Genomic DNA, 22,512 nt, shown 5'->3' with positions numbered 1-22,512 from the left:
TTCCATGGCTCTGAGGAACAAAGCCATTCCAGTGCAGGGACTGAAATGCTATTTACAGGGAAGTTGTTAAATCAAACTTCTTAGAGTGGGGAAAGAAAGACTTTACTATATGAAGGTTCCAGCTATTGATCAAAAAAACCCTAGCATTTCTAAAGAATATCTATCTCTATCCTCCCTTTGCCTGAATAATGAAGTCTGAAAACAGCCAGTGCAGAATGAATAGAATTCAGAAAATATATAATCAGAGGTATTAGATTGTGTTTAGTCAATAGAGTACATGTACTAATAAAATGAGAGAACTGAACTAGATGATTTCTAAGGTTCATTTTGGCTTTAAATTCTATCAACTTTCTGCATCTAACCACTAAGAAAGATACCAATCAGGAATGTGTAAAATCTTTCATGTGTAATGGTATGGATTATTCTATACTCCTCTGAATAGTTACCAAATTATGACTGCTACTCTTTTTTATCAGCTCATATTCTAGTGCCTTACTATTTATTAAAAAAATTTTTTTTTGCAGGGCAAATGAGGGTTAAGTGACTTGCCCAGGGTCACACAGCTAAGTAAGTGCCAAGGGTCTGAGGCCAGATTTGAACTCTGGTCCTCCTGAATCCAGGGCTGGTGCTTTACCTGCTGCACCACCTAGCTGCTCCTGTGCCTTACTATTTAAATGATGAAAACAATTTTTTGTGCAAGTTGAGATAGTCTTATTCCAATCCTGACATTACGTAGTTATATGATCAAACATAACTTCTTCACTTCTCTCAGTCCCACCTTCTGCAGTAACCAACTACTAGTGCCTTCTCCTATGAGATTACCTTCCACCTACTCTGTGAAGATCTTGTATACACATGGTTATTGACATGTTTTCTCCTCCATTAGAATGTGAACTCCTTGAGGGAAGGCATGTTCTTGCCATTCTTTGTGTCTTTGTCACTTAGCACTGAATATAGCAAACTTGTTGACTAAGTGAGTCAGTTTCCCCATTACAAAATGAGGGAAATTGGACTAGAGGGTCTCTAAGGTCCCATCCATTATAAAGGAAATGTTATGATCTTTTGCCTTTGCCTCCTCTCCATGTCTCTCCTACTTAAAATGGATACCTGCTAGCTATACTTTTGTGTAGAGGGAAGTAAAACAGATTTAGTTCTTTGGTTTCATCTAGTCAATAATAGCACCTTCCTGAATAAGGAGGTGTCTAAACAGATGTGCTAGTACATTATACTAGCATCAAGTTTTGAAATCCACAGATGGCACAATACTACTCTGCAAACAGATGGGAATTTAATTGTCAAACTGCACAAAAGCATGTTTTGTAGTCCACAGGCAATTTATCACATTGTATTTAGATCATTTGAATCCAATTTTCATTTTTAAAATTAAGCATAGCCACGAGTTGTGTATATACACACACGTGAGTGTACATATGTATATAAATAAAGGACAGATTGCTTGCACAAAGGGCTTTCTATTTGGCCAGTCAGTCATTTAAGAAGGAATAGGGGGGGCAGCTAGGTGGCGCAGTGGATAGAGCACCAGCCCTCGATTTAGGAGTACCTGAGTTCAAATCCGGCCTCAGACACTTCACACTTACTAGCTGTGTGAGCCTGGGCAAGTCACTTAACCCTGATTGCCCCACCAAAAAAAAAGAAATGAATAGGCCTCACTTTAAACATGTTTGTTCATTTCTTTCTCCTGTTCGAGATCTTTACAGTGGTCCAGGAACAATTTATGAATTTAGTGAAGCAGAAGGGGACAAAGATGATAGAGTACAGGCAGCAACCCAGCTCAACTCTCCCAACATTCCCCTCCAAACAATTTTAAAATAATTCCTCAAATACAATTCTGGAAAGGCATAGTGAACAAAAGGTCAGGATGAGACATTTTCCCAGCCTGACAACTTTGGAGATTGGCAAAAGAGGTCTGCTGAAGGAAAGCAAGGGAACTGATCACTGTTGCAGGGCCAAAAGAAGCACTAGCACTTATATTTGCAGGGGAACAGAGGGACCTTCCTGGGCAAAAACTAGAGTGCAGACCAAGAAAGCAATGACCATACCTCTCTCCAGATCACACCACCTTGGAAACACAAAGAACTTGCAGACTCCCAGAACTAGCTCTGAAAACAGCAGTACAAAAAATCTTGAAGCTTGGGACAGTCCCCTCCACCCCACCAGGGGAACAGAGTCCAACTTTAATATAAAGTTCAAAGTCAAGAAATAGGCTGGAAAATGAGCAAACAACAAGAAAATAATTTGAACATAAAAAGTTACTTTGGTGGCAAGGAAGACCAATACACAATCTCAATGGAAGACAACAATGTGAAAATAGCTACAACCAAAGCATCAAAGAAAAATGCCAATTCAACCCAAGCCCAACAAGAATTCCTAGAAGAGTTAAAGAAAGAAATAAGATTGATAGAGGAAAAACTTGGGAAAAAAATGAAAGTGCTTCAAGAAAATTATGAAAAGAGAATTAATTAAAAGAGGCACAAAACATACAGAAGAAAATAACACTTTAAAAAACAGAATTGGCCAAATTTATAAAAATAAAAGCCAATTGATAAATGGTCAAATGAAATAAATATGCAATTTTTAGAAGAAGAAATCAAAGCTATCTACAGTCATATGAAAAAATGTTCTAAATCTCAAATGGAAATTAAAACAACTCAGAGGTCTCACCTTGCATCTATCAGAAATGACAAATGTTGGAGGGGATTATGGAAAATAGGTATACTAATAAATTGTTGGTGGAGTTGTGAACAGATCCAACCATTCTAGAGAACAGTTTGGAACTATACAAAAGGGCTATGAAATTGTGCATACCCTGTGACTCAGCAATACCATTACTAGGTCTATTCTCCAAAGAGAACAGAGAGCAAGGAAAAGGATCTATATGTATGAAAATATTTATAGCAGCTCTTTTTGCAATGGCAAAGAATTAGAAATTGAGGGGGTGCTCATCAATTGGGGAATGGCTGAACTTGCCACCATAGTAACTTTTTATGGTCAAATTAAATTTTCTTGTTGTTTGCTCATTTTCCAGTTGTAGCATATGATTGTGATAGACTGTTATTATGCTATAAAAAATAATGAGAGTGATTTCAGAAAAAACATGGAAAGACCTATGAACTAATGCAAAGTGAAGTGAGAAGAACCAGAAGATCATTCTGCACAGTAACGGCAATGTTGTAATGATGATTATTTATGAAAGACTTGGCTACTCTGATCAACACAATGATCCAAGACAATTCCAAAGTAGTCATGATGAAAAAAATGCTACTTCCAGAAAGAGAACTAATAAAAACTCTGAGTACTAATTGAAGTATAATTTTATTGCTTTCTTTTTTTTCAATATGGCTAATATGAAAATGTTTTGCACGATTTTACATGTATAATTGATATCATTTTGTTTACCTTTTAAGTGAGTGGGGAAGGAATGGGAAGGAGGGAGGGAGATAATTTGGAACTCAAAATTTAAAAAGAAAAGAATGTTTAAAATAAATAAGTAATAATTAATTTTTAAAATTCTGTGACAAATGGCCATAAGGTACTTTGGTACTACTATAAGCTATGAGAGTGATGGGTGAAGACTCTGAAGATCACCACAGAATGACCTCACTGAAATCTAAGTGCAGTTATCTTGTGCCACTTTATAGGCACCTTCTGGGTATGGTGTCCCTAATGGTAGCACTACCCAGTAATGCTGGAATTTGGGGATCCCTGTGTCTCTGGCTCACTTCCACCACCCAGATAAGCAGATACAGCCAAGCAATCAGCCATCTATCTTTATGAAGAATGAAATACAGAAACAGCCATCCTGTTGTGTCACATTGTTTAGAAAAAACACCTTGCAAAGGGTAGAACAAACTCAAGTATCACTAGCACAAAAAGCTGGCCTTGTAAGCTGAAGGCTTTTTGCTGATTGCCTTTCTTTATATATTTGCTAAGTGTACCTTAGCTCAAGAGATTTTGTCTGTCTCCTCTAAAAACCTCATGCATTCAATTGCTACCCATCTTCTACAATCCTGGTTGCGAAACAAGATATCTACATTAAACTTACTGTCAGTTCTTATTGATCAAAAACTTACTGTCAGTGCTTATTGATCAAAAACAAGGAGGCACCACTTACATTTCTTAGCAACTGCTTCCAGTGAATCCAAAATGGACTGATTTCTTGAACTAAGTTCTTCTTCCAACTTTTCCACAGATGTTTGCAACTAAGAAATCCAACAAAACCAAATTAGTTCACTCATTAAATGTCACTCTTATTACAGAATTTTTACTAAGTCTTGAACAAAGAAGAGAAGCAAGAAAGAGCAAAGACAAATATAGCAAAATCAGAAATTTCAACATTCAGAATACTTTCAACATTCTATTGCTTCTTTGAATGTGAAGACACTTACCCTGTGCATGCTTTCTCTGACATAGGAAATGAAGTTGTTTAGAGCCTCACTAAAATAGAGGGGAAAGTAAATATGTAAATATCTGTATGAATTACTACAACAATCAGAAATGGAAAAGTGTTGATGAGGCATGAAGTGGACAGTAGAATGCTTCATATATCATCACCAAATCAGTAGCTTGCTGGGAACTCTTCAAAGACACAGGTAGGGAAGCATTAATTCCCAAACCAGAAGACAATTTGGCAGCTGGGACTTTACTTGACTGCTTTAGAATTACATAATCATATAGGCTTTAAAGCCGGGTGGGGTCTCAAAGGTCTTATTGTCAAAGACCCTCATCTTACAGAGGAAACTGAGGTCCAGAGAGGGACTTAGTCTTGTTCAAGGTGATGTAGCTAAGTGATAGTCTTACTTGACCATTTGAAAAGGGCAAATCACTTTTTATCTACGAACATGCCCAGTCCATACCACATAAATGAACCCAAGATCACCTTTCAAAGGATCATAAAAGGTTCCAAGTGATTCCTGAGCTAAATTACTTTTTTGATACCAAGTAAGAAAGACTAATTTGTCCCTCCCTAGGTTCATGATAAGTAAGGGAGCAAGTTTTCTGCTAAGTTTCAAACACATGCATAGGTTTTTGACTTAGCATGTCTTCTAACAACAAGAAAAAAGGGCCAGTGACAACTTTGGAAAAAATTTCTGATGAAAAAAGATGTGTCACCATTATTTTCTGTAAAATTCCTGAAGAAACACTATTATGGCAACATCTTTTGTTGTTCAGTCATTTTTCTGTTGTGTCCAAATCTTTGTGACCCTATTTGGGGTTTTCTTGGCAGAAATACTGGAGTGGTTTGGCATTTCCTTCTCCAGCTCATTTTACAGATGAGGAAACTGAATCAACCAAGGTTAAGTGACTTGCCCAGGGTCACACAGATGTTATCTAAGACCAGATTTGAACTGAGGAAGCTATCTTTCTGACTCCAGGCTGGCAGTCTATCAACTCATGCCTCCTAGCTGTCCCTATGGCAACATCAACAACTAATTATTATTCCTGTTTTGTTTATGTTACAAGAGTTTTGTTTATCTGGTTGGGTTTTTTTTTTAACTGAAAGGTGTGTATGTGGGGGAAATGCTTTCTAACTAAAATGAAATAAAATTAAATATATTTTTTAAAAAGAAGCAAATTTATACTTATCTTGTTAACTTATATGGCATAGGTCTTAGTGCTGGAAAGGAATCTTTTAGTTTAACTCCTTTTACAGATAAGGAAACTAAAGCCCATGTTGGTGAAGACTTGGTCCATGGTCATGAAGGTAGTAAGCAATAAAGAGCTGGGATATAAACTTAGGTCTTCTGACTCCAAAGCCATTATTTTTTTCACTACCCCACATTTTATTTTGTATTATATTTACTGGTATGTTTTATATCTCTTACTAGGTTATGAGACAGGATTGCACCTTATTTAACCTCTGTCTATCCCCCAGCAACCACTGTAAGCACTTAAACATTTTTGATGCAAAAAATTTTTTCCTTTGATCATTCTATCAAACTCTAAATCCTAGATCTATTTTTCCTGTTTTTCAGATGTTTTTCAATGGAACATTTAAAGATTCTACTAAACTATAAAGGTTTGGAGGTGGAATAGGAAGAATTTTAAAACTAAGCATGTTTTCATATAGAGGAAATAATGAAATTACTTAAAAATGATTAATGGGGGAAGAGAATGACTTTTGGAGAGTCCAATAATACTACATAACTATCATTGGACCCTTTTCTCCTTCATCCCCCTGTGATCCAGCCAAACTGGTCTTCTCTATTCCTCAGACACAGCATGCCCTCTCCTGTCTCTGTGCCTTGCTCTGGTAGCCCACAATAGTGGAATGCACTTGCTCCTTACTTCACCTCATAGATAGAGGGGAATCTTCCTTTAAGATGCCATTCAAACACCATCTTTTACATGAAGTCTTTCCTGATTCCCCCCCCAGCTGTGAGTTCCCTCCCTTCCAAATTACCTTATATTTAATGACTTTACATATGTTTGTATTCATTTTATGTCTATTCTGCATAAGCTTATATATGTACTTGTCTCCTTATGAACTGTGAGCTCCATATAAGTAGAAATTGTTTCATTTTCTCTGTACCTTGTGTGCGAAGCACAGTGCCTCACACATAAAAAAGTGTATAACAAATGCTTATCAATAGATTGATTAAAAGTAAAAATATAATGACACCACAAGGCATGGATTGATTCTTTATTCTCAGAACATTATTCTAGATATTCTAGCATTGTTTCTGAAAACACTGTCTACCCATACCTAAAACTAACTCATAAAAAAGAACACAAATTCTTTCTACAATTGTTTTAAACATGATTTGTGGATTCCCTTTTATTTAACTTCTTATGAATACTCAAACCTATTTGGAATTGAAATGTCAAATTGTGCGTCACTGCAGACTATTAAAATAATAAAAGTCCACACTTATATAGGCTTTAAGTATTTTCATCTGACTCTCACAACAATCCTAAGACATAAGTGCTACTACAATCCTCATTTTATGGATAAGGAAACTAAGGCTGAATGGTTAAATGTCTTGCCCAGTCACACAACTAATAAAGGTCTGAGACAGAATTTGAGCACAGATTTTCCTTGCTACAAGTCCATCACTCTATCCACTATTCCATGCTGCTATTCAAAAGGCACCCACAAAACAGCAAAAACAGCAAAAATCTGACAATTGCTCACAAGGAGGTTAACCAGGGGTGTCTTTGATCATTCCCATTGCTCAGTCCCCAAATCTACTTGATGAGATCACAAGTCATTGACCTCAAAATGAGATTATAGATTGAAGAAGGTAGAGAGGAAGGTACAGGGCAAAGTAAATAGAATGCTGTACCTGGAGTCAGGAAGAGCTGAGTTCAAATTTAGTCTCAAACACTTCTCAAACACTTCCTCTGCCTATTTCAGTTTCCGTATCTGTAAAATGAGAACAATAAAAGCTCCTGTCTCCCAGAGTGTTAAAAAGATAAAAGTAAATAATATTTGTAAAGAGTTTTAGAATACTTAAAGCACTATATAAATGCTAGGTATTACTATTATGGGCATGGGACCTAGTCCCTTTATGAGAGAACACAGGGAACTTATGAGTGGTCCCCAGTACCCGAAGCTGCCTCCCAATGATTAACGCCCAATAAGATGGACTTTTGTCCGAGGAACTGCCTTCCTTAGGTTTCATAAGCGTGAGCTGTAGAACAGCCCACCATTTGGACCTTTCTCTTTTTTCTCTGTCTTGGATTTCTGGAATGGAGTACAATAAAGGGAGGGTAAGGAAGGGGCTCTCTCTCCTCTACCTCCAAACAGAAGCATCAATGGCAACTTACAGCAAAAACACATGGCAGGGGGCAAAAAAAAACCCCAAAACAAACAAAACACACACACACACACACACACACACACACACACACACACACACACGGCAGGGGCAGCTAGGTTGTGCAATGTATAGAGCACCAGCCCTGGATTCAGGAGGACCTGAGTTCAAATCTGGTCTCAGACACTTAACAATTACTAGCTGTGTGACCCTGGGCAAGTCATTTAATCCCAACTGCCTCACCAAAAAACCCAAAAAAACATGGCAGTGGGAAATATGCTTATACCCAGATTTCCCAGTCCTGGATTCTTTCCTCTGCCTTTGCTTTCCTCTTGGGGCACAAATTATAGACTATCAATCCTGAGAATGGATGTTTCCAGTTTCTGGGTTCTCTCATGAGTAACCCTCAGTTTGAGAGTCAGGTAATAGCTGCCCTGAGGGGAATTTTTTGTTACGAGATGCTTTGAGGAAAAGAAGACCACCAATAGGAGGACCCAACAGCTAAAGAAATAGACATGTCATGATGGGCCAGGAGATCTGGCCAAGGATCCATGATATTGCTGTGAGGAGCTTGCATGGTACAGATCCAGGGTATAATGAACTAATTAAGCGCTTTATGTTTCCTGTATTTGTTCATATATACTTATGAGTCTTTTATAGCTTATGAAGTTTCTGTGGTGGAGGAAATAAAGGCTGGCCTAGAGCTTATACACATGCTGTATTCTTCACCTACCTTTACGGTGGTTATTGACCACATCTAAAGAAATGCAGATACAAATCATATTTAAGCTTTGTTTTGGAGATTTCTGCTTGGTTTTATTTTGAAGTAGATGTATGGTCAAAGAAAAACTGACTTTTATTGGTTTATATGAGCCCGGAGGCCTTGTAGGGCACTGAGCCAGGTGTCATGTTTGAGGGGAGGATTAGTTTGATCAGGGGTTCCTTGATCAACCCTCATTACATGTGTGTTCAGAGCTCATTTTATACCTCCATACTAAAGAATAAGTTGCTTAGGAATATTAATTTTTCACTACTTTTAAGAGATTCCTGTTCAGGTACAGGTTAGACTAGTGCCCTGAAATTCCAACTCTGAGATTCTATGATCTCTCCATTGAAGAATGGGGTTTTTTCTCTATTCAAAGAGAAAAAAACTATTACTTTATCTGCAAACTCATAGACTGTCAGTATAATGTAACCTCTTCTATAAGAAAAAGAAGAAATTAGGAAATTCTGGTAGTCTATATAAAAACAAAGTCACATCTTCTAAACAAGAATAAGAACTGGCCTATATATGGCCACTGTTTGGGATTCTATGTGCGATGAATTCTGAATTCTCATGGAGTGGTTTACACTTCACATCATCTGTAAGAATCAGATGCATCCCAAAAGTGCAAATTTGTACTTTGGTTGTATCTGCTTATGTAAAACATAGGCCTTATTTGGGTCCTGAGATAATTGATGACCCCCATGATACAATAGTGGTGACCTAGGTATTTGCTGACCCATTCCCACATCACTGAGGGTGGGTGATTAAGTCTCAGGGGATAATCTAATTGATTCAAACTTTTGTGGACTGGAACTTCTATGTACTGCTGTACAAAGGGAGCAGTCAGATTTGCTAAAGATTATACAGTCAGTAATCAGAGCACAGAGCAAGATCAGATGAGACCTGAAAGTTGAAGTAGGTCCCTCTGTGAGGGAATGAAGCCTGCCCATCCCTATAACTTCCCAGGGAACATCTATCTCCCCACTTCCTACCAGCATCAGAGATGGTAGTCATGGAAAGGAAGTAGTTTAGGCATCTTTTAGTTGTATGGGCCTAATGCGTGGAAGAAGCCCAAGGTGGTAGTAAAAAAGTCAGAGTATGGACCTTGTCTTCTGGATAAGTGTCAAGAGTTTGGGGACCCAGGGAGAGAGCTAAGATGTCAGAGTAACAGGAAGAAGTGTAGTTTAGTTTTCCAATGCAACTCCTCCACAAGGACCTAGAAAATATACCAGATGGAGTCCTAATCAGGAAATCAAAGAAAAAAAATCAAACCGAGTCTTATTTCTAGCTCAGGTCAGCATAGGGAAGTAAACAGAGAGACCTGTGGACATTTGAGATGGGGCCTGGTTAGGGGCATACAACTGCAGAGGATTCTAGTATGTAAGTGAGAGGGGATCCCAGACTCATGCAGAAGGACCCTGACTTTGTGAAGTCTATGGCAACAGATGCCAACTGGTAGCTCGGCTGTTCACTACACGGTTCTGGATCACAGATACAGGGCTGATTGATGGGACCCGGGCAGAGGTGAGGAAAGGCCACTGTGATTGCATTTAGTCTTTGTATACTATTTTGCTATGAAAATCAAGGTTTGTCATTGAATGCAGCCCCTAAAGACACTGCAGTTAATTTCACATAATCCTGAATAATCCCTTACAGAGAGAAATAATCTTTCTATGGTCTAATCACTTGTGCTTACCTGCTGAATGAGGCTAATCTGTCTTTCACAAAAGAACACCAACAACTTCACTATTACCATTATCTAAATGTTCAGGCTTCTTTGGAGAATCTTTGATTTTATGTCCCCTTACTATGATTTTCCATAAGGACATAACCACAAAACTAAAAAACTTCAGTGTGGTCAAAGGAACTATAATGCTATTCTTTTTACCTAAGCTAACATTTACCAGGAAAAAACTGTGTTTCAACACTGGACTAGATATTATTCCTTCTCTAATGCCAAAGTTTCCATCTTTGTACTCTCCTCTCCCCTTCATTTTAAAATTTATTTTTCACCACATTATGACTTGGTCCCATTGACAGAAAACAAGAAGCTAAAAGCAAGAGCTTACACTGAAATGGAATTTATCATAACTATACCTTCCCACTCTTCCATTATGGAATTCAGTTTCTTATGCTTGAATGTTTCTAAATAAAGAGCTCTGGCTTTTTTCTTAACTTCTTTGAGACACTCTTAGAACAGAAAGCTCATAATTTGTTCTCTGTTTTCACTGAATGTTAAATGGCTCTGAAATTATATAAACTGTATTGAACAGATGACAGAAAATGCAGAGGAAATGCAGAGAGGCAGTACCTGGAGAAAAGAAACCCATCAATCAGTAGCTTAAAATATGTATTAATCAAGAGGCAAAGGTCCCTATAAATAGCTAGTTTGTTGCTTTTCTTTCTAAAGGAAAGACAGCTACAAATAGAAGGAAAAGAAATCTTATCTCTTCAGAAATTCCATTTGTCCTTCTGAAGATGAAATATATATCTTGCAGCTATTCAAAGTGAAAAGAATGATTGCTATTAACTGTCATGGTAGTAATTAAGTCAAACAAGTCTTCCAATCCAGTTCCTTAGATAAGGAAAAAATGCTTTAAAAAAAAATAAAGCATGTTGCATATTTTCAAGTCTTTTTTTTTTTTCCAGTTGCAGGGGTATACAAAGAAAAACAGTGGCCATATTGTTTTGAGCTTGTAGCTGAGAGCTTCTTTCTGATGACTGATTTGGCCTGGAGGGATGGGGGAGAAAAGAATGACAATGCCATGAAACAGATAAACTGCAAAACACAAACTAGACAGGAAAGGAGATGAGGGATTGATAGGTTTGGAACTGAGGCCACCAAAAAGAGATGCACTAACCAACAACCTCAATCTGTGAGAAGCCAGCTTGTCTTCAGCATTGTCTGTGAGAATAATCTATACCAAATTCCACCTGAAAGGTAGTCAGTAGTTCTAGGAAAGATGCTGGTCTCAAATCTCAAAGGACTCAGCCTGACTCAACTCATGCACCAGTGCCTTTCTGAAGGTCAGGCCTGTACAATGACCCTGGGGAGCAGCAGACAGCCAAACATCATTCTTTATAAGGTTGACGTTCCTAAGGAAGAACACACTGGGTATGAGAAAACTCTAATTAAGCACTATTCTTGAATAAGGGGAGATAGTGTGCTATGATAAAAATCAGTCAAGTAGTATTTATTATGAGTTTTCCTTGTGTAAAGCACTATGATAAGAAATGGAGATACAGTAAAATCAACAGTCTTCTCATCAAGGAGCTTCACTCTAGTGGAGAAAACATGTGCCAATAAATAATAAAATAGCTAACATTTATGTGGCACTTACTATGTGCCAGAACTGTGCTAAGCACTTTACAATTACAATCTTATTTAATCCTCACAACAACCCTGGGAAAGAAGTACTATTATTAACCCCATTTTACAGATGAGAAAACTGGGGTAGATAGAGGTTAAATAACATGCCCAGAGTCACACAGCCGGTAGCAGAGGCCAGACTTGAACCCAGGTCTTCCCTGACTCCAGGCCCAGAGCTCTGTCACTGAACCACTTACAAGATACACAGAAAGGTAAATTTAGAAGGAAAAGCACTAGTAGGTAGGGAAAACAGGAAAGGGCTAGAGAATTTGGATTTTGACATGAATTGTATATGAAGCCAGGGATTCTAAAAGATGGAAGTCAGGAAGGTTAGCATTCCAGGCATGGAGGACAACCAGTGCAAAGACAGAGGCCAGAAATGGAGTGTCATGTGTGGGGAACAGCAAGTAGGCCAGTATAGTTTGATAGTTGAGCAAGTGAAGAAGAATAATGTAAAAGGAAACTGGAACAATATTAAGAAAGCCACGGAATGAAGAGCTTTAAATACCAAACAGAGGATTTTAAAACTTGATCTTGGGGGCAGCTAGGTGGTGTAGTAGATAAAGCACTGGCCCTGGATTCAGGAGTACCTGAGTTCAAGTCCAGCCTCAGACACTTGACACTTACTAGCTGTGTGACCCTGGGCAAGTCACTTAACCCCCATTGCCCCACAAAACAAAACAAAACAACAAAACAAAAAACCCCTTGATCTTGGAAGTATTAGGGAACCATTTGAATTTACTGGAGGGTGGGGAGTTGACATAGTCAGATCTATGCTTTAGGAAGCTATATGAAGGATGGATTAGAGTGGGGAGAGACTTGAAACAAAAAGACCAATGAGGAGGCTGTTGTAATAGTCCTTGTCAGAAATGATGAGGGCCTGAATGTGGGTGGTAGCCATGTGATTGGAGAGAATGTGATGTATCCAAGAGTTGTTGTGGAGAAGGATTTGGGAAGTGATTGTGTGTTTATATGTGTGTATATTACATATTATATTATATATGATACATATCATATATATAAATGAATGTTGTTTATATATATATATATATATAGATTATATATCTATATATAGGTATATATCCATATCTGTAGATGCATAAATTTAAGAAAGTGAGAAGTCAAGGATGAGTCTCAGGTTATGGACCTGACCTGGATAGTGGTGCCCTATATAATAATTAGGTCCATTTGAAGTCAGTGAAACCAGGTTCATTTCTGGTTCTGCTCCCTACCTATGTAACCTTGAACAAATCCTTTCTCCTCTACTGGTCTCATTTTACTTTTATGTAAACTCAAGGAGTCAGGCTTGATCCTACAGACTTATGTGTCTAGCTGCCTACAGCAATTTGGAAAGATCCCTGCCTTCTTCCCTGACCAAATGAAGAAAATAAACAGAACTAAGCAATTATTACTAACACTCAATAAGCAATAACCACTATCATCATGTAAACTGAATTGTATAGGCTCATTGTCACAATGTCATTAATGGATGAAAAAAATGGAACAAATATATGCCACTATCTTTTGTCAAATGTGAGAATATGTCTGGTATGTGCAATAGATCAGCAGTTTACGTAGCTTAGTGGAAAGAGCACTAATAGAGAGAGGATCTTGGTTCAAATCCCAGTTTTGCTGCTTGTGGTTTATGTGACTGAGACAATTTAACATATACAGACTTCAGTTTCTTACCTGTAAAATAAGAAGGTTGAACTAAATCATTTCAAAGGGCCCTTTTGAACTCTGGGGACTGTGATTGCATGAGGTTAAGACTATATCTAAAAGGCTTTTATGACTATTAGGAGCTAGCCACCAAATACTAGGTGAATTACTTTCTGTGTTCTGGACCTTTAGCTTCACTACTTATCAAGTGAGCTTAAGGGTACTAATTTACCTCCTAAATTTAATCAAGATGAAATAACAAGATTCAACAACAACCACTTCATGAAGCATGGTCATTGGACTCTCAGGCCTTTCTCACAAAATCCTCAAGTTAGCAAAAAACATATTCTTGTGCTTACTGAACCTCTTCTGGAAATGCAGCTCAAAACCTTTCATTTTGCATTTTCCTCTAAAATAGGTAGCCAAGGGGCAACTAGGTGGCGCAGTGGACAGAACACTGGCCCTGGAGTTAGGAGGACCTGAGTTCAAAGCCAGCCTCAGACACTTAACACTTACTAGCTGTGTGACCCTGGGCAAGTCACTTAACCCCAATTGCCTCACCAAAAAATACAAAAACAAAAAACTAAAATAGGTATCCAACTGCATGCCACTTCTCAAGGGAAAGAAAATGGGTGTCTTTTTCAGAAGGCACACAAGCTATAGCTTTCATCTACCATTACATTGATAGGAAGTCCTCTAAGAACATTCTTTCTCCAGAGTGAGTAAAAATCTTGATAACACATCTTAACCCCAAAAGTTTAAAGCACAGGACACATTTTACTAAACTAAATATGTAATCAGCAGCAGTCATGGAATAGTATATATTCCTTTGCCCACGTGTGGCAGACTTCAACTTAAAGTCTCTGATGTCAGTCATTTTCCTCTTCATCCAAGGAAATGAATTGTCCTTCACTTACCTTTCTTTGCGTATGTTTGCATACCTGTCCTGTTTATCTTGTGCTCTCTTCTTATTCTCCTCAAACTGTTCCAAGATACCTTTTGATTTTCCAATAGGCAAATGAGGAATAAGTAAGTGTCCATCCTTTCCATCTCCCCCAAACAGTTGGGGTTTTGCTTGATACTTTGTGAAAATACTAGGTTCACTCTGTTGGAAATAAAAAACAAATCATTACAGCATCTCAGATAAAAGGTGTCTGTAATATTTCCTTCAGAGTTCTGCAAAGTAGGACTATTTCCACACATATGACATGATCCTAAACATGTAATTCTATAATTTTGAGTACTTCACTTTAGTCTTAGCATAACAGATTCTCCAGAAAAATAAAAATGACAATGCCTATTGAAAATAAATCTCTTAGAGAAATAATCAATAATTTCATAAAAAGAATGGCAACAATGAAAAAACATACTAAAATTTATGGGATCAGCCAAAGCAGTACTTAGGGATAATTTTATTTCTTTAAATTCTGACATCAATAAGATAAAGAAATCAGACCAATGAATTGGGCATTCAACTAAAAATACAAGAAAAAGAACAAATTAAAAATCTCCAATGGGGGGGGGCAGCTAGGTGGCACAGTAGATAAAGCATCAGCCCTGAATTCAGGAGGACCTGAGTTCAAATCCGACTTCAGACACTTGACACTTACTAGCTGTGTAACTCTGGGCAAGTCACTTAACCTTCACTGCCCCACAAAATAAATAAATAAATAATTGAAGAATCTCCAATTGGACACCAAATTGGAAATACTGAAAACCAAAGGTGAAATTAATAAAATTGAAAGAAAACTCTTGAACTAATAAATAAAACTAGGAGCTGATTTTATGAAAAAACTAATAAGATAGATAAACCCTTGGTTAATTTGATTTTAAAAAAGAAGAAAATATCTAGTATCAAAATATCCAATACCAAATATCCAGTATCAAAAATGAAAAGAGTGAATTCACCACCAATGAAGAAGAAATTAAAACAATCATTAGGAAATATTTTGCCCAATTACATGCCAATAAATCTGACAATCTAAGCCAAATTGGTAAATATTTATGAAAACATAAATTATTCAGATTAATATAAAAGGAAACAGAATACATAAATAATGCCATCTTAGAAAAAGAAATTGAACAAACCATTAATGAATTCCCTAAGAAAAAATCCCAATGGCCAGATGGCTTCACAAGTGAATTCCACCAAACATTTAAAGAACAATTAATTCTAATACTATACAAACTATTTGGAAAAATAGGCACAGGAGTCTTACCAAATTTCTTTTATGATGCAAATATGGTGCTGATACCTAAACCAGGAAGAACTAAAACAGAGAAAGAAAACTATAGACCAATTTCCCTAATGAATATTGATGCAAAAATTTTAAATAAAATACTAGCACGGAGATTACAACAATATATCACTATTTGATTTAAAAATACTGGGAAAACTAGAAAAGGATATGGCAGAAACTAGGTATAGACCAACATCTTACATGTATACCAAGATATGGTCAAAATAGGTACATAATTTAGACATAAAGTGTGATACATAAGCAAATTAGGAGAGCAAGGAATAGTTTACCTGTCAGATCCATGGAGAAGGAAAGAATTTTTGACCAAACAAGAGATAGAGAATATTATGAGATGTAAAATACATAATTCTGACTATATTAAATTAAAAAGGGTTTGCACAAATGAAACCAATGCAACAAAGATTTGAAGGTAAGCAGAAAGCTGAGAAACAATCTTTACAACAAGTATCTCTGATAAAAACCTCATTTCTCAAATATTTAGAGAACTGAGTCAAATTTATAAGGAGATAAGTCATTACCCATTTGGCAAATGGTCAAAGGACATGAACAGGCAGTTTTCAGATGAAGAAATTAAAGCTACTATAGTCGTATGGAAAAATGCTCTAAATCACTTTTGATTAGGGAAATGCAGATTAAAACAACTCTGAGGTACTACTTCCTACCTATCAGTTTGGCTAATATGACAAAAAAGGAAAATTATAAATGCTGGAGAGAATGTGGGAAAATTGGGACACTAATGTAGGTGGAGTTGTGGACTAATCCAACCATTCTGGTCAACAGTTTGGAACTATACCTAAAGGGCAACTAAAATGTGTATACCCTTTGATCCAGTAATACCACTACTATGTCCATATTCCAAGAGATCATAAAAAAGGGAAAAGGACCTACATGTGAAAAAAATATTTGTAGCAGCCCTTTTGATGGTGACAAAATGTTGGAAATTAAAGGGTGTGGTTTTTTCCTTTTGGTCTGTTTCTTCTTTCCCAACTGTGACTAATATGGAAATATATCTTACATGATTGTACATATATAACCTATATAAAATTTCTTACCATTTCAGGAAGAAGGGAGGGGAAAGTAAGGGAAAGAGAGAAAAAATTAGAAGTCAAAATCACGTAAAAATGAATGCTAAGAGGGACAGCTAGGTGGCACAGTAGATAAAGCACCAGCCCTGGATTCAGGAGGACCTGAGTCCAAAGCCAGCCTCAGACACTTGACACTTACTAGCTATGTGACCCTGGGCAAGTCACTTAATCCTCACTGCCCCACAAAAAAATTTTTTTTAATGAATGCTAAAAATTGTCTTTACATATAATTGGGAAAAGATAAAATACTATTTTGGGGTGGCGGCAGGGCAATGAAGGTTAAGTGACTCACCCAGGGTCACACAGCTAGTATGGTTTAAGTGTCTGAGGTAGCATTTGAACTCAGGTCCTCCTGAATCCAGGGCTGGTGCTTTATCCACTGTGCCACCTAACTGCCCCCAAAATACTTTTTTTTTAAAAAGGACATAACTACCCAAGTAACAAACTCCCTGAAAATTAGAATGGCCCAGATAGAAATTAATGACTCTATGAGATAACAAAAAATATTTTTAAACAATAAGACTAAAAAAAGAGGAAAATATAAAGTACTTCATATAAAAAATTACTGATCTTGAAAACAGGTTAAGGAGGAAAAAAAATAGAAAAATCATTGTACTATGTGAAAGTCATGACCAAAAAAAGTCTGCTCACCATGTTGCAAATAATCATAAGTGAAAATTTACCACTCCTATTAGAATCAGAGGACAAATTGAATTTGGAAATAATCTATTGTCACCTGGTGGAAAAAATCCCAAAATGAAAACTCCTACTAACATGATAGCCAAAATCAGAGCTTCTAAGCTAAAAAAAACCCCACTGAGCTGCCAGAAAGAAAAATTGAAATACAGCTGGTTCACACAAGATTTGGAAGCTACACCTACAAAGAAGAGGAGAGCTCGGAATATGATATTCCAAAAGGCAAAAGATATAGGCTTACCTAAAAATATCAAAAAATACCAAATATTAAAAGTACCAAAAAATAATTTATCCAATAAAACTTAGCATGATACTATTGGGGGGGGAAGGACCTTTAATGATATTGAGGACTTCTAAGCATCCCTGATGAAATGACTAAAGCTAGGTAGAAAATTTAAAATGCAAACACAGGAAGCAAGAGAATGTAAAAAGGTAAATATATTTGAGCAATTAGAAAGGCCTATATAAGGATTAAGTATTTACATTGTAATAGGAGTAGAAGACACAAGTTTTCTCCTCAGAACCCTAATGTCATCCAGAATCGTAGAGGGACTTAGATGAAACAGAGGCCCTGGGAATTATTTTGTTGTTTTGATAAAGTTTAAAAAAAAGAAAAGGGGGCAGCTAGGTTGCCCAGTGGATAAAGCACGGGCCCTGGATTCAGGAGGACCTGAGTTCAAATCTGGCCTCAGACCTTGACATTTAATTAGCTGTGTGACCCTGGGCAAGTCACCAAAAAAAAAAAAAAAAAGAAAGAAAGAAAAGAAAAGAAAAGAAAGAAGAGGGAAAGAAAGGAAGAGAAATATATTACTTACTATCTCACATATATTACTATCTCACAATATTATATACTTACTATCTCACAATATTATACTTACTATCTCACATAACCTAGGGTAAACAAGTAGAAGAATACAGTAACAAAAGGGACAGGCATCACTTGAACTTCATTTTCACTGGAATGAATCAAAGGAGGATAGAATATGCACAAAGTCATTGGAGTAGAAATATATTCAACTCAACAAGGAACAGGAGAGGACCAAGGAGAAGGAGAAGAGGAATAAGAGGGAGGGATTTATCATAATCAAAACAAATTTCAACCACTGATATTTAATTGCAAAGGTTTTAAAAGGCAAGAAAAGATTTTAAAAGGCAAGAAAGAATAAGAATCTGTAATTAGGCATGGAAAGTGAATTACATCAAACATAGATTCCTAGTGCTTTGCACATTTCTCACTTGTAACCCTCTTCTTTTTCATAAAAAAGGTGGGGACAGGGAACAAAGAAAAGGAAAAAGTATAAAAGAATAGGATGGAGGGAAAGTATACAAGACTAAAAACTGTAAATGATTAGAAAGTTTTTGCACAAAACCAATGATGTTCAATTAGAAGGGAAAGAGTTTCCTGGGGAAAATTTTTGCAGCAAGTATCACTGATAATCAAAAGTCTCATTTCTAACATATTCAAATTTATAAGAATAAAAGCCATACCAGAATTGGAAAAATATCAATGGACAGTTTTCAAAGAGAGAAATCTAAGCCTTCAATAACCATATGAAAAAATGTTCCAAACACAAAAAGAGAAATGAAAACTTAAGCAACTCTGAGGTTCCACCTCATTCCCATTAGAGTAGTAAAGATGACAAAAGGGGGATATGACAAATATTGGAGGGGCTCTGGGAAAATATGAAAATTAATGAACTGTTTGTGGAGCTGTGAATTGTCCCAGTCATTCTGGAAAGCCATTTGGAACTTTGGAACTATGAAATTAAAAGGCACTAATTTGTATATACTCTTTGACCCAGTGATACCATTATGCTATGGTTCAAGTAATTAAAGAAAAAGGAAATGGACCCTCATATGCAAAAATATTTATAGAAGCTAGCTGTCTTATAATGGCAAAGAAATAGAAACTAAGGAGGTGCCCATCAACTGGGGAATGGCTAAACAAATTATGGTATATGAATATGACAGAATATTACTGGACCATAAGAAATGATAAACCTTTATGATCTAATGCAGAATGATAATAAAATAAGCAGAATCAATAGAACAATTATTCAGTACAACAACCATGTAAAGACAAACAACTTTGAAGGATATTAAAAAGGATTCTAATCAACACCGTGACCAACTACAGTTCTAGAGAACCTATGATAAAACATGCTACACAACTCTTGAGTGTTGATCAACTTAAGATGCAGAATAAGACATATATTTTGGACACAGTCAATGTATGAATTTGTTTTGCTTGACTATACATATTTGTTACAGGATTTTGCTTTTCTTCTTTTTTTCAAATGGGGGGGCTAAAGAAAGGGGATGGTGTGAAGATGAAGGGAACAGTAGGAGGAATAAAAACAAATTCTTTTTAATTGAAAAAATAAAAGTTTTTTTGAAAAATGAAATGAAGCTCTTTTTCTGCCTTGTGAAGTTTCTACTGTAGTGCTAAAGGATGTAAAAATCTTTCAGAAAAATTGCTTAATTTCAAATGCATATACTTAAGTAAACAACAGCGAATTCTTAGTGGTAGTGGTAGTGTTAGCAAAGGTGGAAGGTTACATTTTACATGTTAATTAATTTAATTTTAATTGCTACTGATTGGATGCAACCCAAATAGTAATTATACTAATAGGTCTCTGTCAAAAACATCTCAATGACATATACAGTTGACAAGTTTCTTTTCTGTCTTCATAACCCAAACTCAAAGTTTAAATGCACTGAGAAGAGGATTTTTTCAGGTCATTGGGCCTCAATTTTAGCCCTGAAATCTTTTTGGAGGGTTTAGTTTATGGGTTACTAGACCTCCATCAAATGCAAAGGTGAACCTGCAAAATATTATAATAAATAACTCACATTTCTAGGGCTTTAAAGTTTACAAAGTACTTCCCTCAGATCCAGGAAGCAGTAGAGCAAAGAGCTGAACCCAGGTTTCCTGAAACCTAGTCTAGTGATATTTCTGTTGTACCATGAACTCTCATGCTCGCTCTCTCTCTCTCTCTCTCTCTCTCTCTCTCTCTCTCTCTCTCTCTCTCTCTCTCTCTCTCTCTCTCTCTCTCCCGATTTAATCAGAGCAACAGTGAATGCCAGGGGAGCAGGAACATAGACTAATTAACAATGATTAAAGATTTAAGAGATTTATAAGCTATTCCTGGTATAGGTACTGAGTGAGTCACATAATATAAATGGGCAAATCTCTGATTGTCCTATGTCTCATTTGTCTCCTCTGAACATTCACTTTCTTTAAGTGCATCTTCTAGAAGAAGGCATTAAGTAAAGTCTACAAATCACCTGGAGCTTCTTGGAAAATTTTATTACCAAAACAAAAAATGTATATTCCTGTTACCAAACATTTGCAATAAGCCTTTTTCCCCTGCAAAATCTCATAAGTAAAATTGCATTACTGATCTCAGAAAAAGTTATGCAATATTTGACTCTCTCCAAGAAAGGTTTAAGCCCAACCATATTTAGCACAATTCCATTATTAATTATTAATTAAATAACAAAAGCAGCTGCAAAAGCAAATTATTTTCCCACTCATCTATTAACCAAGAACGTCACTCTTTTCAAATATTATCCTTTAAGATGTATACCTCCTAAGACATATTTAAACAGCTTTTAAAATATAGCTTCCTTTCCTTAGGAATGGTGAAATGAATGCAGAGAAATTACATAAATCAGACTCACATCCTCAGAGGGCTGTTGTGAAGTTTTGGCATGTCTGGAGTGGGCATTGAAGTCCAAAGATGCTGAAAGTGATTGTGAATTCTCCGGACAGAACTGGGACCCAAAGAGGAACTGGGAATCAGTAAGGCTGGAGCAATCATGAAGACTGTTATTCCAACTAGATGATTTATTGGTCCTGGAATAATATAAAAATAAAAAGTAATATGCTTAAAGTCAAGGGATATTTGGAGCCAATTAAATTTTGGAGTCATAGGAGTTCAACCCCTTATTTTATAGACAAGGAAAATGACTTATAAGGTGAAGAGATTCACCAGAGGTTATAGAATGAATGAATCAATGAATGAATGAAAAAGTATTTATAAAGCACCTATTATGTACAAAGCACTGTGCTGAATGTTGTAGCAATACAAATAGAAAAAAAAAGCAAGAAATCTTTTTTTTTTTTAACACATTTTAATACAGGTGTAACATTAAATGATCCCTTCACAGCCAAACCAGGAGGCAAGGACTGTTTAAGTTTCTCTCTTTTCTCTTTGTCTGTGATGACCAAGGTGTACAGGTATCTGCTGCAGTGAACCTTAAACTTCACATTATCCTTGTTTTTCTCGATCTTGACAGATCTGGCATCCTTTCGCCTAGCTGTGAGCAAGAAGTCTTTTATCTCCTCGATTTTGGGGGGCATGGTGGCGGTGGTGGCAAGACAAGGGGGCAGCGCAGGGCCCAAGAGACTGGGCAACTGACAAAGGACTGAGGAAGATGGAAAAGAAGACAGTCTGTTCTTAAGGAGCTCACATTCTAATGCAAGCCATAAGTCTGCAGCTGAATGTTTTTAGGCTCCAAATTCAATGCTCTTTCCACACTACTATATCACTTTTCTAATTTATAGACAACCATTCAGTCTTTATTGTCATACTGCCTGGCATCACTGTCCATATGGTGCCACCAGTGTTCTACTGGGTGTCACTCAAGACTAAACTATCACCACTCTAATTATATTAAGCATTATTAATGAAAAATCAAGAGAATTCCTGGTACTGTTATAGAATAACCTTCTTAACAAAGACATTTATTTAGCACTTCTAGTAACATCAGCATGTCTTTGCTTTTGGCTTTTGTCTTTTTTTTTTTAACACCAGCATATCTTATATAGGATCATATTCATCTTTGAAAACACATCTCATAAATCTTTAGGGACTAAAGGAACACAGTACAT

The 22,512-nt window shown here is 36.6% G+C and overlaps 2 protein-coding genes across 2 annotated transcripts in view; both read right to left on the bottom strand.

The window, feature by feature from the left end:
* The window catches only part of IHO1 (interactor of HORMAD1 1), a 74,677-nt gene that overhangs the window by 24,433 nt on the left and 27,732 nt on the right, over positions 1–22,512 (bottom strand). The window contains exons 4-7 of the mRNA XM_043979288.1: positions 21,300–21,474; positions 14,491–14,678; positions 4,407–4,455; positions 4,133–4,220 (exon numbers count right to left, since the gene is read on the bottom strand). Coding sequence (XP_043835223.1) covers positions 4,133–4,220; positions 4,407–4,455; positions 14,491–14,678; positions 21,300–21,474 — 500 coding nt within the window. The remainder of the gene's footprint in view (positions 1–4,132; positions 4,221–4,406; positions 4,456–14,490; positions 14,679–21,299; positions 21,475–22,512) is intronic.
* Positions 21,534–21,981, bottom strand: LOC122739987 (60S ribosomal protein L38-like). The gene is made up of 2 exons (XM_043981776.1): positions 21,787–21,981; positions 21,534–21,563 (listed from the first exon to the last, which is right to left on the bottom strand). Exons 1-2 carry the CDS (start codon positions 21,979–21,981, stop codon positions 21,534–21,536), a joined length of 225 nt encoding a protein of 74 aa, XP_043837711.1.

This window comes from Dromiciops gliroides, chromosome 1 (genome assembly GCF_019393635.1).
Source record: "Dromiciops gliroides isolate mDroGli1 chromosome 1, mDroGli1.pri, whole genome shotgun sequence".
Taxonomy (NCBI): Eukaryota; Metazoa; Chordata; class Mammalia; order Microbiotheria; family Microbiotheriidae; genus Dromiciops; species Dromiciops gliroides.
The sequence above is the reverse complement of the archived record's forward strand: the minus strand, read 5'-3'. Positions and strand labels throughout refer to the sequence as shown.

Coding starts and splice junctions, on each gene's coding strand:
- LOC122739987 (XM_043981776.1), bottom strand. CDS start 21,981: ATGCCCCCCAAAATCGAGGAGATAAAAGACTTCTTGCTCACAGCTAGG. Junction 21,564..21,786: donor CCTTGCCTCCTGGTTTGGCT/GTGAAGGGATCA, acceptor CTATAAAATAAG/GGGTTGAACTCCTATGACTC.